The sequence below is a fragment of the Monodelphis domestica genome, chromosome 1, assembly GCF_027887165.1.
Source record: "Monodelphis domestica isolate mMonDom1 chromosome 1, mMonDom1.pri, whole genome shotgun sequence".
NCBI classification, from domain to species: Eukaryota; Metazoa; Chordata; class Mammalia; order Didelphimorphia; family Didelphidae; genus Monodelphis; species Monodelphis domestica.
In genome coordinates this window covers 236,923,943-236,939,801 of record NC_077227.1, presented here as the reverse complement: position 1 = coordinate 236,939,801, position 15,859 = coordinate 236,923,943, and the positions used below count along the sequence as shown (strand labels likewise).

Sequence of the window (15,859 nt, the reverse complement as noted above, 5' to 3'; positions counted from 1 at the left end):
CACACTTTATAGTATAGTCAACCATGACTTCTTTTTTTTTTTTTAAACCTTACCTTCCATTTTGGGTTCCAAGGCAGAAGAATGGTAAGGGCTGGGCAATGGGGATTAAGTGACTTGCTCAGGGTCACACAGCTAGGAAGTGACTGAGGCCAGATTTGAACCTAGGACTTCCTGTCTCTAGGCCTGGCTCTCAACCCACTGAGCTAACCAGCTGCCCCCTCAAACCTGTCTTCTTACAATTGCTCACACATAATACTCCATTCTCTCATCTCTGCATCTTTTTACTGGGTTTTTCTCCAAAACAAAAATCCTCTCCCATTTTACCTCTGACTTAGAATCTTGTTTTGTTCAAAATTCTGCACCTGCACCTTCTATTAAAGCTCTTCCTGATACCCCACACCTCTGTTAACATCCCCCACCGCAAAAGATCACATAACTTGTATTTGGTATGTATTTATTTACCTATATATGCTCTTTTCCCTAATAAAGACCCCTAGGGCACAGATTATTTCACTTCTGTCTTTGCATTCCTGGCACCTAGCATTGGTACCTAGGATGTAGCAATCATTACATAAATCTTGTTGATTAATGAAGACTAATAAGGGTAGGGACAAAATATCTATTTTTCAATTTTCAGATCTTCACCCAGAAAAACTAATATTGTTTCCTACCCAAAGTGAGTATTTAATACACATTCAAGTTTTTCCCAATGGCCACTCAACAGTTATTCAACAAGTGTTTAAGTATTACTGAGTGCTAAGTACTGTGATAACAGTTATAAAATTAGATGATAGGCTAACTATGGCTAAAGGTCACTTTTAGCTTGAAAATGCAAAGATTTGAACCTGGGATCAAGGAACTAAATAGAAAGGAGTAGTGGGGAAAAAAAACTGAATCAAGGTAAGATTGCAAATCTAGATAACTTTAAAGTTGGCATCAAAGGAAGCCAATTTCACTTAATAACAACTTTATAATTCCTAACAATGGAATCCTGCCACATAACTTAATTTAGAACTGTTAATTTGGAATTTCTAAATCAATGAATTAGACTCCTTTGTATCAGATTAAAATTTTTCCTATATTTATGCCATGACAAAAAAAAAACATAAAAATAATACTAACGTTAAAAAAACAAACATACAGACTTCCGGTTAAGATGGCGGCTTAGAGAAAGCTGAAGTTCAGATCTCCGGAAAACCCTTCCCGACCGATCTCAAACTAGAAGCTCCTAAGGCGCCGAAATTCAAAACGATCAACAGCACAGACCCTGGGAACCCTCCTCCTGGACCTGGACCCGGTTCAAAAGGTACGGCTCCCCTTAAAAGCCAGAACCCGAGATCCCTCGGACCTCAGGGGTAGGAGCGCAGAGTCCAAGGCTCCCGGAAGCGGCAGCCGCGCCGGGCTCAGAGAGCAGGGTCTGAGGAACAACAACCCTCAGGGTCTTCTACCCAAGTCCCAGTCCGGGTGAAAGTTACTGCCTGAGGCTTCCGCTGCAGAGAGCCTGTCGGTCAAAGAGCCGGTTGGTCCGGGTGAAAGTTACTGCCTGGGGCTTCCGCTGCAAAGAGCTGGTCAAAACAACAGCAACCCTCAGGGCGGGCAAGACAGCCTCACGGGCTGGATCCTGCTATCCAAGTCTCAGTGAAAGTCTGTGCTCTCGGAGCTTGGGGAAGCGGCAGCCCATCCCCCCCAGGCCGACGAAACAGCCTCACGGCCAGGGATTCTGAAGGCAACTTCCGGAAATCGAGCCAGGGGGAGAGTGTGGCCTCGTGGTCCGACCCTTCCATTCCAGTTCCAGTGAGGCATATTCAGTTTAACCCAGGGAACGCTCATAGAACCAACATCTGCCCAGGACTAAAGCCTCTGATCACCAGACAAAGACAAGAAAAGCCAATCCTCCACGTTCAGAGATGACAAACTCCACAGAAGCACAGAAGCCCCAAAATACCAAGAAAAATAAGAAGAAAGGGGCGACTCTGGACACATTCTATGGAGCCAAAATACAAAATACAGAGCAGATAGAAGAAGATATACAAGAAAATTCTCCAAAATCTTCCAAAGGAAATAGAAACTCTCCACAAACCCATGAAGAATTTGAATCAGAAAGGACCAAAAAGATGGAAGCCCTCTGGGAGGAAAAGTGGGAAATGATGCAAAAGAAATTCACGCATCTACAAAACCAGTTTGACCAAACTGTAAAAGAAAACCAGGCTTTAAAGCAAGAACTAATAAAGCAAAGCCAAAACACCAAGAAATTAGAAGAGAACATAAAATATCTCACCGACAAGGTGATAGATCTGGAAAACAGGGGGAGAAGAGAAAATTTAAGAATAATTGGACTCCCAGAAAAGCCAGAAATAAACACCAAACTGGACATGGTGATACAAGATATAATCAAAGAAAATTGCCCGGAGATTCTAGAACAAGGGGGCAATACATCCACTGACAGAGCTCACAGAACACCTTCTACACTAAACCCCCAAAAGACAACTCCCAGGAATGTAATTGCCAAATTCCAAAGCTATCAAACAAAAGAAAAAATCCTACAGGAAGCCAGAAAAAGACAATTTAGATATAAAGGAATGCCAATCAGGGTCACACAAGACCTTGCAAGTTCTACGCTGAATGATCGTAAGGCATGGAACATGATCTTCAGAAAGGCAAGAGAGCTGGGTCTCCAACCAAGAATCAGCTACCCAGCAAAACTGACTATATACTTCCAAGGGAAAGTATGGGCATTCAACAAAATAGAAGACTTCCAACTTTTTGCAAAGAAAAGACCAGAGCTCTGTGGAAAGTTTGATACCGAAAATCAAAGAGCAAGGAATACCTGAAAAGGTAAATATTAAGGAAAAGGGAAAAATGTTATCTTCTTTTACTCAAACTCTCTTCTATAAGGACTACATTTATATCAACCTATGTATACAAATATGTGGGGAAAATGTAATGTATAAATAGGGGGTAAAGAAAGACCAAATAGAATAATGGTTCTCACACAAAGATTCACAGGGGAAGGGGAGGGGAAAAAAACTCCTATAAGAAGGAGAGGAAGAGAGGGGGGGGGGGTTTACTTAAACCTCAATCTCAGGGAAATCAACTCTGAGAGGGAAAAACATCCAGATCCATTGGGATCTTGAATTCTATCTTACCCAACAAGGGTAAGGAGAAGGGAAAACCAAGGGGGGGGGAGAGGGAGAACAAAAAGGGAGGGAAAGAGAGGGGGGAGGGGGAGGGAACAAAAAGGGAGGGACTAAAAAGGGAAACATCAAGGGAGGGGACAAGGGGGACTGATTCAAAGTAAATCACTGGACTAAAAGGTAGAGCCGAAGAAGAAAAGGTTAGAATTAGGGAAGGCAATCAAAATGCCAGGGAGTCCACAAATGACAATCATAACTTTGAACGTGAATGGGATGAACTCACCCATAAAACGTAGACGAATAGCTGAATGGATTAGAATCCAAAACCCTACCATATGTTGTCTTCAAGAAACACACATGAGGCGGGTTGACACCCACAAGGTCAGAATTAAAGGATGGAGTAAGACCTTCTGGGCCTCAACTGATAGAAAGAAGGCAGGAGTGGTAATCATGATATCTGATAAAGCCAATGCAAAAATAGACCTGATCAAAAGGGATAGGGAAGGTAATTATATTTTGTTAAAAGGGACTCTAGACAATGAGGAAATATCATTAATCAACATGTATGCACCAAATAATATAGCACCCAAATTTCTAATGGAGAAACTAGGAGAATTGAAGGAAGAAATAGACAATAAAACCATACTAGTGGGAGACTTAAACCAACCACTATCAAATTTAGATAAATCAAATAAAAAAATAAATAAGAAAGAGGTAAAAGAAGTGAATGAAATCTTAGAAAAATTAGAATTAATAGACATATGGAGAAAAATAAATAGGGATAAAAAGGAATACACCTTCTTCTCAGCACCACATGGCACATTCACAAAAATTGACCATACATTAGGTCACAGAAACATAGCACACAAATGCAAAAAAGCAGAAATAATGAATGCAGCCTTCTCAGATCACAAGGCAATAAAAATAATGATTAGTAATGGTACATGGAAAACCAAATCTAAAACCAATTGGAAATTAAACAATATGATACTCCAAAACTGTTTAGCTAAAGAAGAAATCATAGAAACAATTAATAATTTCATCAAGGAAAATGACAATGGCGAAACATCCTTTCAAACCTTTTGGGATGCAGCCAAAGCGGTAATCAGAGGCAAATTCATATCCCTGAAAGCTCATATTAACAAACAAGGGAGAGCAGAGATCAATCAATTGGAAATGCAATTGAAAAAACTCGAAAGCGATCAAATTAAAAACCCCCAGCAGAAAACCAAATTAGAAATCCTAAAAATTAAGGGAGAAATTAATAAAATCGAAAGTGATAGAACTATTGATTTAATAAATAAGACAAGAAGCTGGTACTTTGAAAAAACAAACAAAATAGACAAAGAACTGGTCAATCTAATTAAAAAAAGGAAGGAAGAAAAGCAAATTCACAGCATTAAAGATGAAAAGGGGGACAGCACCTCCAATGAGGAGGAAATTAAGGCAATCATTAGAAATTACTTTGCCCAATTATATGGCAATAAATACACCAATTTAGGAGAAATGGATGAATATATACAAAAATACAAACTGCCTAGACTAACAGAAGAGGAAATAGAATTCTTAAATAATCCCATATCAGAAATTGAAATCCATCAAGCCATCAAAGAACTTCCTAAGAAAAAATCCCCAGGGCCTGATGGATTCACCTGTGAATTCTATCAAACATTCAGAGAACAGTTAACCCCAATACTATACAAACTATTTGACATAATAAGCAAAGAGGGAGTTCTACCAAACTCCTTTTACGACACAAACATGGTACTGATTCCAAAACCAGGCAGGTCAAAAACAGAGAAAGAAAACTATAGACCAATCTCCCTAATGAATATAGATGCAAAAATTTTAAATAGGATACTAGCAAAAAGACTCCAGCAAGTGATCAGAAGGATCATTCACCATGATCAAGTAGGATTCATACCAGGGATGCAGGGCTGGTTCAACATTAGGAAAACCATCCACATAATTGACCACATCAACAAGCAAACTAGCAAGAACCACATGATTATCTCAATAGATGCAGAAAAAGCCTTTGATAAAATACAACACCCATTCCTATTAAAAACACTAGAAAGCATAGGAATAGAAGGGTCATTCCTAAAAATAATAAACAGTATATATCTAAAACCAACAGCTAATATCATCTGCAATGGGGATAAACTAGATGCATTCCCAATAAGATCAGGAGTGAAACAAGGATGCCCATTATCACCTCTACTATTTGACATTGTACTAGAAACACTAGCAGTAGCAATTAGAGAAGATAAAGAAATTGAAGGCATCAGAATAGGCAAGGAGGAGACCAAGTTATCACTCTTTGCGGATGACATGATGGTCTACTTAAAGAATCCTAGAGATTCAACCAAAAAGCTAATTGAAATAATCAACAACTTTAGCAAAGTTGCAGGATACAAAATAAACCCACATAAATCATCAGCTTTTCTATATATCTCCAACACAGCTCAGCAGCAAGAACTAGAAAGAGAAATCCCATTCAAAATCACCTTAGACAAAATAAAATACCTAGGAATCTATCTCCCAAGACAAACACAGGAACTATATGAACACAACTACAAAACACTCGCCACACAACTAAAACTAGACTTGAACAATTGGAAAAACATTAACTGCTCATGGATAGGACGAGCCAATATAATAAAAATGACCATCCTACCCAAACTTATTTATCTATTTAGTGCCATACCCATTGAACTACCAAAATACTTCTTCACTGATTTAGAAAAAACCATAACAAAGTTCATTTGGAAGAACAAAAGATCAAGGATATCCAGGGAAATAATGAAAAAAAACACATATGATGGGGGCCTTGCAGTCCCAGACCTCAAACTATATTACAAAGCAGCAGTCATCAAAACAATTTGGTACTGGCTAAGAAACAGAAAGGAAGATCAGTGGAATAGACTGGGGGAAAACGACCTCAGCAAGACAGTATACGATAAACCCAAAGATCCCAGCTTTTGGGACAAAAATCCACTATTCGATAAAAACTGCTGGGAAAATTGGAAGACAGTGTGGGAGAGACTAGGAATAGATCAACACCTCACACCCTACACCAAGATAAATTCAAAATGGGTGAGTGACTTAAACATAAAGAAGGAAACCATAAGTAAATTGGGTAAACACAGAATAGTATACATGTCAGACCTTTGGGAGGGGAAAGGCTTTAAAACCAAGCAAGATATAGAAAGAATCGCAAAATGTAAAATAAATAATTTTGACTACATCAAACTAAAAAGCTTTTGTACAAACAAAACCAATATAACTAAAATCAGAAGGGAAACAACAAATTGGGAAAAAATCTTCATAGAAACCTCTGACAAAGGTTTAATTACTCATATTTATAATGAGCTAAATCAATTGTACAAAAAATCAAGCCATTCTCCAATTGATAAATGGGCAAGGGAAATGGATAGGCAGTTCTCAGATAAAGAAATCAAAACTATTAACAAGCACATGAAGAAGTGTTCTACATCTCTTATAATCAGAGAGATGCAAATCAAAACAACTCTGAGGTATCACCTCACACCTAGCAGATTGGCTAACATAACAGCAAAGGAAAGTAATGAATGCTGGAGGGGATGTGGCAAAGTAGGGACATTAATTCATTGCTGGTGGAGTTGTGAACTGATCCAACCATTCTGGAGGGCAATTTGGAACTATGCCCAAAGGGCGACAAAAGAATATCTACCCTTTGACCCAGCCATAGCACTGCTGGGTCTGTACCCCAAAGAGATAATGGACACAAAGACTTGTACAAAAATATTCATAGCTGCACTCTTTGTGGTGGCCCAAAACTGGAAAACGAGGGGATGCCCATCAATTGGGGAATGGCTGAACAAACTGTGGTATATGTTGGTGATGGAATACTATTGTGCTCAAAGGAATAATAAAGTGGAGAAGTTCCATGGAGACTGGAACAACCTCCAGGAAGTGATGCAGAGCGAGAGGAGCAGAACCAGGAGAACATTGTACACAGAGACTAATACACTGTGGTATAATCGAACGTAATGGACTTCTCCATTAGGGGCGGTGTAATGTCCCTGAACAACTTTCAGGGATCCAGGAGAAAAAAAACACCATTCATAAGCAAAGGATAAACTATGGGAGTGGAAACACCGAGAAAAAGCAACTGCCTGAATACAGAGGTTGAGGGGACATGACAGAGGATAGACTTTAAATGAACACTCTAATGCAAATACTATCAACAAAGCAATGGGTTCAAATCAAGAAAACATCTAATGCCCAGTGGACTTACGCGTCGGCTATGGGGGGTGGGGGGGAGGAAAAGAAAATGATCTATGTCTTTAACGAATAATGCTTGGAAATGATCAAATAAAATATATAAAAAAAAAACAAACATACAAACAAAAGCATCAATCCATCTGGTGCAGATTTTTTATCAAAGGAATATTTAATTAAAGGAAACAGAGAACAGATGACTCTGTAAAGATGTGGAAAAGACAGATAAACTCATGATATATAGAGCAAAAACAGAAAATAACAAATCTCAAGCATTTCCTACCCAATAACTTCAACGGCGTCCAGGAGTACAGGATCAAATTGCAGGAAAGCAGAAAGGGGCTGCCAAAACTGATCATTGGCTATGATTTTCACTCTGTTCAGTTGTTTTTGATTAAGCACCTTTCTTAGGGTCTTCAGCACGAAAAAAGCATATATACAAAAAGCAAAAGCAATAAATGGATTTTAGAATTTATTAAATGACTCAGAAATAACTAATGGCATTAATTTTTAAAAGAATAATACCATTTTAACATATACCACAACTTGTTCAGTCATTCTCCAGTTGATGGACATCCCTCCAGTTTCCAATTATTTGCCACCAAAAATTATTCCTATAAATATCTTTGTACATGTAGGTGCTTTCTACCTATTTTTAATCTCTTTGGGATGCATACATAGTAGTGGTATTGACAATTCAAAGGATAGAATTTTATGGACCTTTAGGCATAGTTCCAAATTGCTCTCCAGAATGGTTGTTTTAGTTCACAGCTTCACTTACAGAATATTAGTGTATGAATTTTCCCACCAACATTTATCATTTTCCTTGTCATACTAATTAATCTGATAGGTATGAGGTAGTACTTCAGAGTTGTTTGAATTTGCACTTTAATTAATATTTATCTGGAGAATTTTTCATATGACTAAAGACATGCTTTAATTTTTTCATCTGAGAACTCTTTGTTCTTATACTTTGACCTTTTATCAATTGGGAGGACTTGTATTCTTATAAATTTGATTCACTGCTATCCACGTCAAGAAAGTGCTGTTGGAGTAAGAATGTAGATGGAAGCATATGATTTAGCACTGGTTTATATAAGTATTTATATATGTATTAGGTTTGTGGTTTTATAAGCTTCATTTACAAAAATAATATTGAAACCTGTTTTCTTCATAATGGCAGTAAGGGCTAGGCAACAAGGGCCCACGGTCACACAGCTAGGAAGTGAATGAGGCCAGATTTGAACCCAGGATCTCCCATCTCTGGGCCTGGATCTCAATCCACTGAGCCACCCAGCTGCCCCTGCAAACCCTTTTTAATTTAACGTAGTTAAAATTATCTATTTTATCTGTCTTAATGTTGTCTATCTTGTTTGATCATAAATTCTTCCCATATCCATAGGTCTGGCAGACACTATGTTGTGCTCCTCTAATTTGTTTATATATAGCATCACAATTTATTTCTAAATCATATGTGCATTTTTACTTTATCTTGTTTTGGGCATGAGATGTTGCTCTGTGCCTGTTTTTTTTGCAATGGTTTTCCAAATTCATAACAGTTTTTGTCAAATAGGGAGTTCTCTTTCCAAACTCTTGAATCTCTGGGTTTTTCAAACACTAGGTTGCTGTGGTCATTTACAACTCTAGTTTGAGTGTCTAATCTAGTCTATTGGTCAATGACTCTATTTCCCAGACAGTATCAGATTCTTTTGATGGTGGTAACTTTACAATACAGCTTGAGATCCAGTTTAGGCTACCTTCCTTCATTTTGTTTTCATTAATTCCCTTGGTATTCTGGGCCTTTTGTTCTTCCAGGTGAATTTTGTTAATATTTTTTCTAGCTCTATAAAAACATTTTTGGGTAATTTGATTGGTATGGCACTGAATAGGTAATTTAATTTAGGCAGGATTGTTATTTTTGTTATATTTGTTTGGCCTGCCCATGAGCAATTAATATTTTCTAGGTTCTTAGATTTAGATTTTTGTGTGAAAAGCACTATGTAGATGTGTTCATATAGTTCCTAAATTTATCTCGCTGGGTAGACTCCTAGGTATTTTATGTTGTCAACAGTTATTTTAAATGGGATTTCCCTTTTTCTCTCTTACAGTTGGGTTTTCTTGGTTGCATAGGGAAATGCTGATGATTTCTGTGGGTTTATTTTCTATCCTGCAACTTTGCTAAAATGGTTAATTGCTTCAATTAATTTTTTGATTGATTCCCTAAGCATATCATCATATCATCTGCAAAGAGTGATAGTTTTATTTCCTCATTGTTTAGTCTAATTCCTTTAATTTCTTCTTTTATTGCTATAGCTAGCATTACTTGTACAATATTGAATATTAACAGTGATAATGGGCATTCTTGCTTCACTGGTGATCTTATTGGGAAAGCTAATTTATCCCCTTACAGATATTTTTACCCGGTTTTAGGTAAATACTATCAATCGTTTTAAGGAATTCTACATTTATTCCAGTATTCCCTAGTGTTTTTAATTGGAAAAGATGTATTTTTTCAAAAGCCTTTTCTGCATATATTAAAATAAACATAGTTTTCATTGGTTTTGATATTGATATGGTCAATTATGCTTATAGTTCTCCTAATATTGAACCATCCTTGCATTTCTGATATTAAATCCACCTGAGTCATTGCATATGATCCTTGTGAAATATTGCCAGAATCTCTTTGCTAGTACTTTATTTAAATTTTTGCATCCATATTCACTAGGGAGATTGACTTATACTTTTCTTTCTCTATTTTTTTTCTTCCTGATTTAGGTATCAACATATCATATTTGTGTCACAGAAAAAATATGCTTAAATTCCTTCTTTGGCTACTTTTCCAAATCGTGTATAAACTATCAGAATTTATTCTTTAAATGTTTAGTAAAATTCACTCATGAATCTATCTGCCTGTGGGCCCATGGGGTTTTATCTGAGGTAATTCAGTGATAGCTTGTTCAGTTTCTTTTTTCTGAGATAGGGTTGTTTATTCTATTTCCTCTTCTGTCAGTCTTGGCAATTAACATATTTTAATATTCATAGATTTATTGGCATAGAAAAAAGGCAAAATACAGCCCAACAATTCCCTCTTCATTTTTTTATCCTCTTGGTAATTTGCTTTTCTTCTTTATACTATTTGATGATTATTTCTATGATCTGGTCTTTGACCCACTCATTTTTTTAAGAAAAGGCTATTTAGTCTTTTTCCCCTCTGAGGATCTTAGTTGAATATAAATTTTATAGCATTATGGTCTCAAAAGGATGCATTTATATTTCTACTTTTTTGCATTTGGTTCTGAAGCCTTTATGTCCTATTACATGGTCAGTTTTTCTGAAGGTGTCATGATACTATTGAGGAAAAGGTATATTCCTTTTTATTCACATTCAGTTTTCTCTAGAGGTATATCAAATCTAAACTTTTCTGAAATTCAATTCACCTCCTTAATTTCTTTCTGGTTTATTTTTTTGTTGTTGTTGTTGATTTACATAGTTCTGAAAGGGAAAGTTTAGTGTTCCCTACTAATATGTATATATTTTTTTTATTTCCTCTTATAACTCACGTAACTTCTCCTCAAGGATTTTGGATGCTATGTCATTTGGTGCATACATTGAGTACTGATATGATTTTATTGTCTATGGTACCTTTTATCAAGCTATAATTTGTAATATTTTTCCTTATCTCTTTTAATTTGATCTATTTTCTGGAAAAACAAACAAATAAACAATCCTTGATCAATTTTCACTTTTGCTCTGTCTGGAGTTTTTAAACTTTAGCTGAAACACAGCATATTCTGCTCTAGCCTTGTACTTTTACTCTGTATATGCCTCCTTGCTTTAGATGTGTTTCTTGTACACAACATATTTTAGGATTCTGGCTTTTAATTTACTCTGTTATCTTCTGCTTTGAGTTAATTCATCCTTTTTATATTCATAGTTATAAATACTGTGTGTTTTCCCCATTTATCTTTCTCTCTCTCCTTTCAGCCTTTTCCTGTTCATAAATGTTTTGTTTCTGATTACCACTTCCCCTGTTTACCCTCTCATTTGTCTGTCTTCCACTTCTATTATTCCCCCTCCCCTTTTTACTTTCCTATATTGTAAGACAGGTTTCTATAGCCAAGGGTGTACCTTTTTCCCACTTTGTGCCAATTCCAATGAGAGTAAGGTTCAGGAATTGCTTGTTACTGTCCCATCCTATCCACACTGTATTCTTGATTGATGTGTCTCCTCATGTGAAATAATTAATCTCTACCTCTTTTACTTTTTTCCCAGTGTGTTCTTTCTTATCCTTCAATTTTATTTTTTATCTATCATCTCATCATATTCATCTTACTCCTTGGGCTCTCTATGTATATTCCTATTCATTGCCCTAATAAGGATAAAGTTCTTAAATATCTTCAGTACTTTGAATATTCTAAATATTTTAAATTTTTTAAGTATATCAAGTCTCATAGATATCTTAAGTGTCTTATTACTGTGAAGACAGAATTGTCTATTTTCAGTTAAACCAATCAAGAACTTAAAGTACCCATACTTGACACTAAGTAAAAGAGTTTTCTACCCTCTCCTCCCCTATAGGAGTAAAAATGCCAGGATCCCTGCTTCAACCACATGATTCTACCCCCAGGCTTCTGGGGAGCAGCTTTCAGGCCTCATGGGTAGGATGTCAGCTTCTCTGAGCTGGCCTGGGGGCAAAAAAGGTTTGCTAGTATTTTATTCTTGTTGGATTTAAAAGCTTTTCAGGATTAAAGGAGCACTTTTAGTTGCTTCTGTTTCCACTGACTATTCTCCTTATTAGAGACATGTGAGGTTTGGAAAAGGCCTTAAAGAATTATGGGCTGTGAAATAGAAGTTTGTGGGGGCAGGGTTGCTTCCTCCCTGAGGCAAGGACCTGGAAGGGGGAGAAGGGGGAGTAGAAGCTTAGAAGAGGCTATCCAGATGGAGCCCTGAGGATAGGCTAATTATTGTCTAAGAAAAAAAAAACACCCAGCTCACTCAGCTGCAGGTAATTCAGCTGTTTTTAGTTTAAGGGGCAAAGAGAGGGGGGGAATTGTTTTTTAGTACTTATCATTCCTCACAACAAACAGGACAACAGCTGTAGCTTGTGGCTAATCTGTTTTAAACTGCTCTACCAACTGAGAGTAGAGAAAGAACTTCCAACTCCAGAATTTAGGTACTAAAGACCTGACTTAAAGATAGTAAAAAGTGAAGAAAATTGAAAAAGATTGGGGGTAATCAACACAACCTTTTTGATCAGCAAATTAAATGTAAGAATTTAAAATTTAGGTTTTATGCTAATATGAAAGTTCTAAAGTAATAATGTGGTTGCCAAATTTAAAAAAATTAACTCTTTAAGTCATGAGTCTGTTAGCTGCTCTTTAAATTTAGTTTGATAGAGATATAGTAAAAGAGAGAAATGTAGAAAGGAAGTAGAAAGTATTACCTAGCTGGATACCCTATAATTTTCCTCTCATTTTTGTGTGAGAATGAATCAAAGAGTCCTTTTCTCCAATTTTCATAGCTGTTGGTGTGATTAACAGTACCTAAAATGGACCTTCCCAGAAAGGCTGAGTTGCTCCAATGCACTGAAAGTTCTTAATGTACACCTTGTATTCTGGGTTTAGGTCATGAAGTGAGAAGTCTATAGGACCTACTTGTACTGCAGCTCTGAATTCCTGGAAGTCTCGCAATTTGGTCTGCAAGTTCTATACATAGGAAGCAAAAGAAGTGTCCCCCCTAGTAATGATGTGTATGTAGGAGAAAAAGGCTTAGCCTGTATAGGGAGATGTTCAAAAAACATCTCAAATGGTAAGATGAATAAAATCTCCACTGGGCCTGCTTAGAAGATAAAATAGAGGAAGGGGAGAAACTTCAGGCCATTTTAAATGAGTTTCAGTGCATGAATTTACCAATCATAATTTTAAAATCATTGTGAAGATAAGATTAACTCTCTCCTTGTCTATTTTTAACTAAACTAATCAAGAACTTAAAGTACCCCTACTTTACCCCCTACTAAGAAGAGAGTTTGAAAGTCACTTGCTAGAGCAGATGACAACTCCAGAGGCCACTGCCCCACCCCTGGGCCACAGTGATAAGCAACTGAAAGACTTAGATTGATTCCCATAAAGTGGGAAGGGACAGGAAGTGGAAAAAGGATGATAAAAACTCCTGAACTTCCAGTCCAAGGGATGTCTCCTTTGAATTTCTCCATTGGAGTTCATCTTTGGACACTCTGTGTCAGTGAGCTGGACTTACAGAGGAGACTCTTTCCCTGGATCCTACATTAGTTTGTTTAGTGAGTAGCTGGCCTTCCTTTCCTGGAGGAGGCTGAGTTGGTGGAACCCTTGCTGAAGACACCACCCACTACCTGGTTTCCTGGCTTAAGAGACTACCACAATGCCACATGGAGATTGGGACTTAAGAGCCCTGACTTCTTTGGACATAAATTATAGAGTACCTAGCTAGGCAATACTTTCTACTTCCTTCCTACAGTTCTCTCTTTTTAAGTAGGGGTACTTTAATTTCTTACATTACCTTCCCATGTAGTAGTCAATTTGGCCCCAAAAATTCCACTGAGTACATTAAGTATCTTAAGTACATCACTGAGGGAGATATCATAATTATCTTTATCACCTTCCTATCTAGTCAAATAATCCCACTGATTATTTTGAGTACCACAAGTACCTTAGATATTTCTTGTAACATAGATATCTTCAGTATCATAAGTACCATTTTCCCTTGTAGGAATTCAATGAGTGCCACCTGATTGAGTCCCTTGAGTTTTCTTTTTTCTTTACCTTTTTATACTTCTTTTGAGTGTCAGATTTTAACCATCAAATTTTCTTTTCAGCTCTAGTCTTGTTATAAGGAATGCCTGGAAACCCTCTATTTCATTAAATATAAATTTCTTCTCCTGGAATATTATGCTCAGTTTGGGTGGGTAGGTGATTATTGATTTTAGTCATAAATTATTTGCCTTCCAAAATACCATATGCAATGTCTTCTGGCTCTTTAATGTAGAAAATGTGAGGTCCTATGTAATCCTAATTATGGCTCCTTAATACTTGAATACTTTTTTTGTTTGTTTTTTTTTTCTGGCAGCTAATAGGATTTTGTCCTTGGCCTGGGAGTTCTGGAAATTAGCTATGATAGTCCTGTGAATTTTTAATTTGGGATCACTTTTAGGGGGTGATGAATAGATTCTTTCAATTACTATTTTCCCTTCCTGTTTGAGAATATCAGGGTATTTCAATCATTTGTCAGTTATCTCTCCTTGATCCATTTTCTAGGTCAGTTGTTTTTCCAGTTAAAAATTTCAAGTTTTCTTCTATTTTTTCATTCTTTTGAATTTCTTTTGTTTCCTGATGTCTTAAGGAGTCAATAGCTTCCATTTGTTCAATTCTAATTTTTAGAGTACCATGTTCTTCTTTTGATTTTGTACTTCCTTTTTGGGGAAGTTATTTTCTCATTTGAGGTTTTGCACTTCTTTTTTAAAATGATGTTTTCTTCAATGAATTTTGTTTTAAGCCACTGACTTTTTCCATTAATTTTCTTTTCTAAATTTTTTTCCAAATGTTACTCTTTCTTCAAACACAACTTCCATCTTAAAAATCAATATTATGTATTGTTTCCAAGGCAGAAGAGCAGTAAGGTATAGGTAATGGCAATTAAGTGATTTGGCTGGAGTCACACAGCTAGGAAGCATCTACGGTCAGATTTGAATGCAGGGCACTTTGTATAAAGGTTTGGCTCTCAATTCACTAAGCCACTTAGCTGCCCTTTGACTATTTGTTTTTTTACCCTCTTTTAGAGTTCATTTTGAACCTGACATTTTGGTCATCTCTGTTGCTCTAAGTTTTCTAGTCAGGTTTTTTCTTGCTCTTTTACTCATTGTGTGTGTGTGTGGGGGGGGGTTACAACTTTTGCCAATATGTTGAAGCTCAACTCTATTCCTGGGATGAGCTAGACTGCTTCCAGGGTCCCAAACTGAGTATTTTACAGATGTTGTTTGAGCCAGATCCCATTGGGTTCAACCCTCTCCTCTCATGGCTAGACCTTAGTAGCCTCAGTTCCTCCCAGTGCTGTTCATGCTGTGTTGTGCTAGACTCTGAAATGGCTAAATAGTGCTGAACTGCTATTTCATTGTCTCTGGAGTTAATTTATTCTAACATGAAACAAATGCTAAGACACTAAAGTGATTAAGCAATAAAGTTAAAAGCAACATATTATACAAATATTTTAGTGTTGCTACAGCTTCAATTTCAGTGAGCTCATAATTTTACTTGTTTGCCAACAGTACAGAAATAAAGCATTTCAAGGTACTACAAACCTTTATATACTGATTTTCAGGTTCTCTGTCATTCCAAATCTAAAAAACAAAACAAAACTTTAAATAAGGTTGAAATATAAAAGTTCAACTGTAAAACAAGAGCCATAATAAATGGAAACCTTTCCCCATGTTT

General features: G+C 36.7%; 1 protein-coding gene across 10 annotated transcripts in view; it reads right to left on the bottom strand.

Moving 5' to 3' along the window:
- LOC130457885 (galactocerebrosidase-like) overlaps positions 1-15,859 on the bottom strand; it is a 147,242-nt gene that overhangs the window by 85,998 nt on the left and 45,385 nt on the right. For all 10 annotated transcript variants that reach the window (XM_056820416.1, XM_056820452.1, XM_056820431.1 and 7 more), the window contains 2 exons: positions 15,727-15,765; positions 7,681-7,811 (listed from right to left, as the gene is read on the bottom strand). In XM_056820416.1, coding sequence (XP_056676394.1) covers positions 7,681-7,811; positions 15,727-15,765 — 170 coding nt within the window. The remainder of the gene's footprint in view (positions 1-7,680; positions 7,812-15,726; positions 15,766-15,859) is intronic.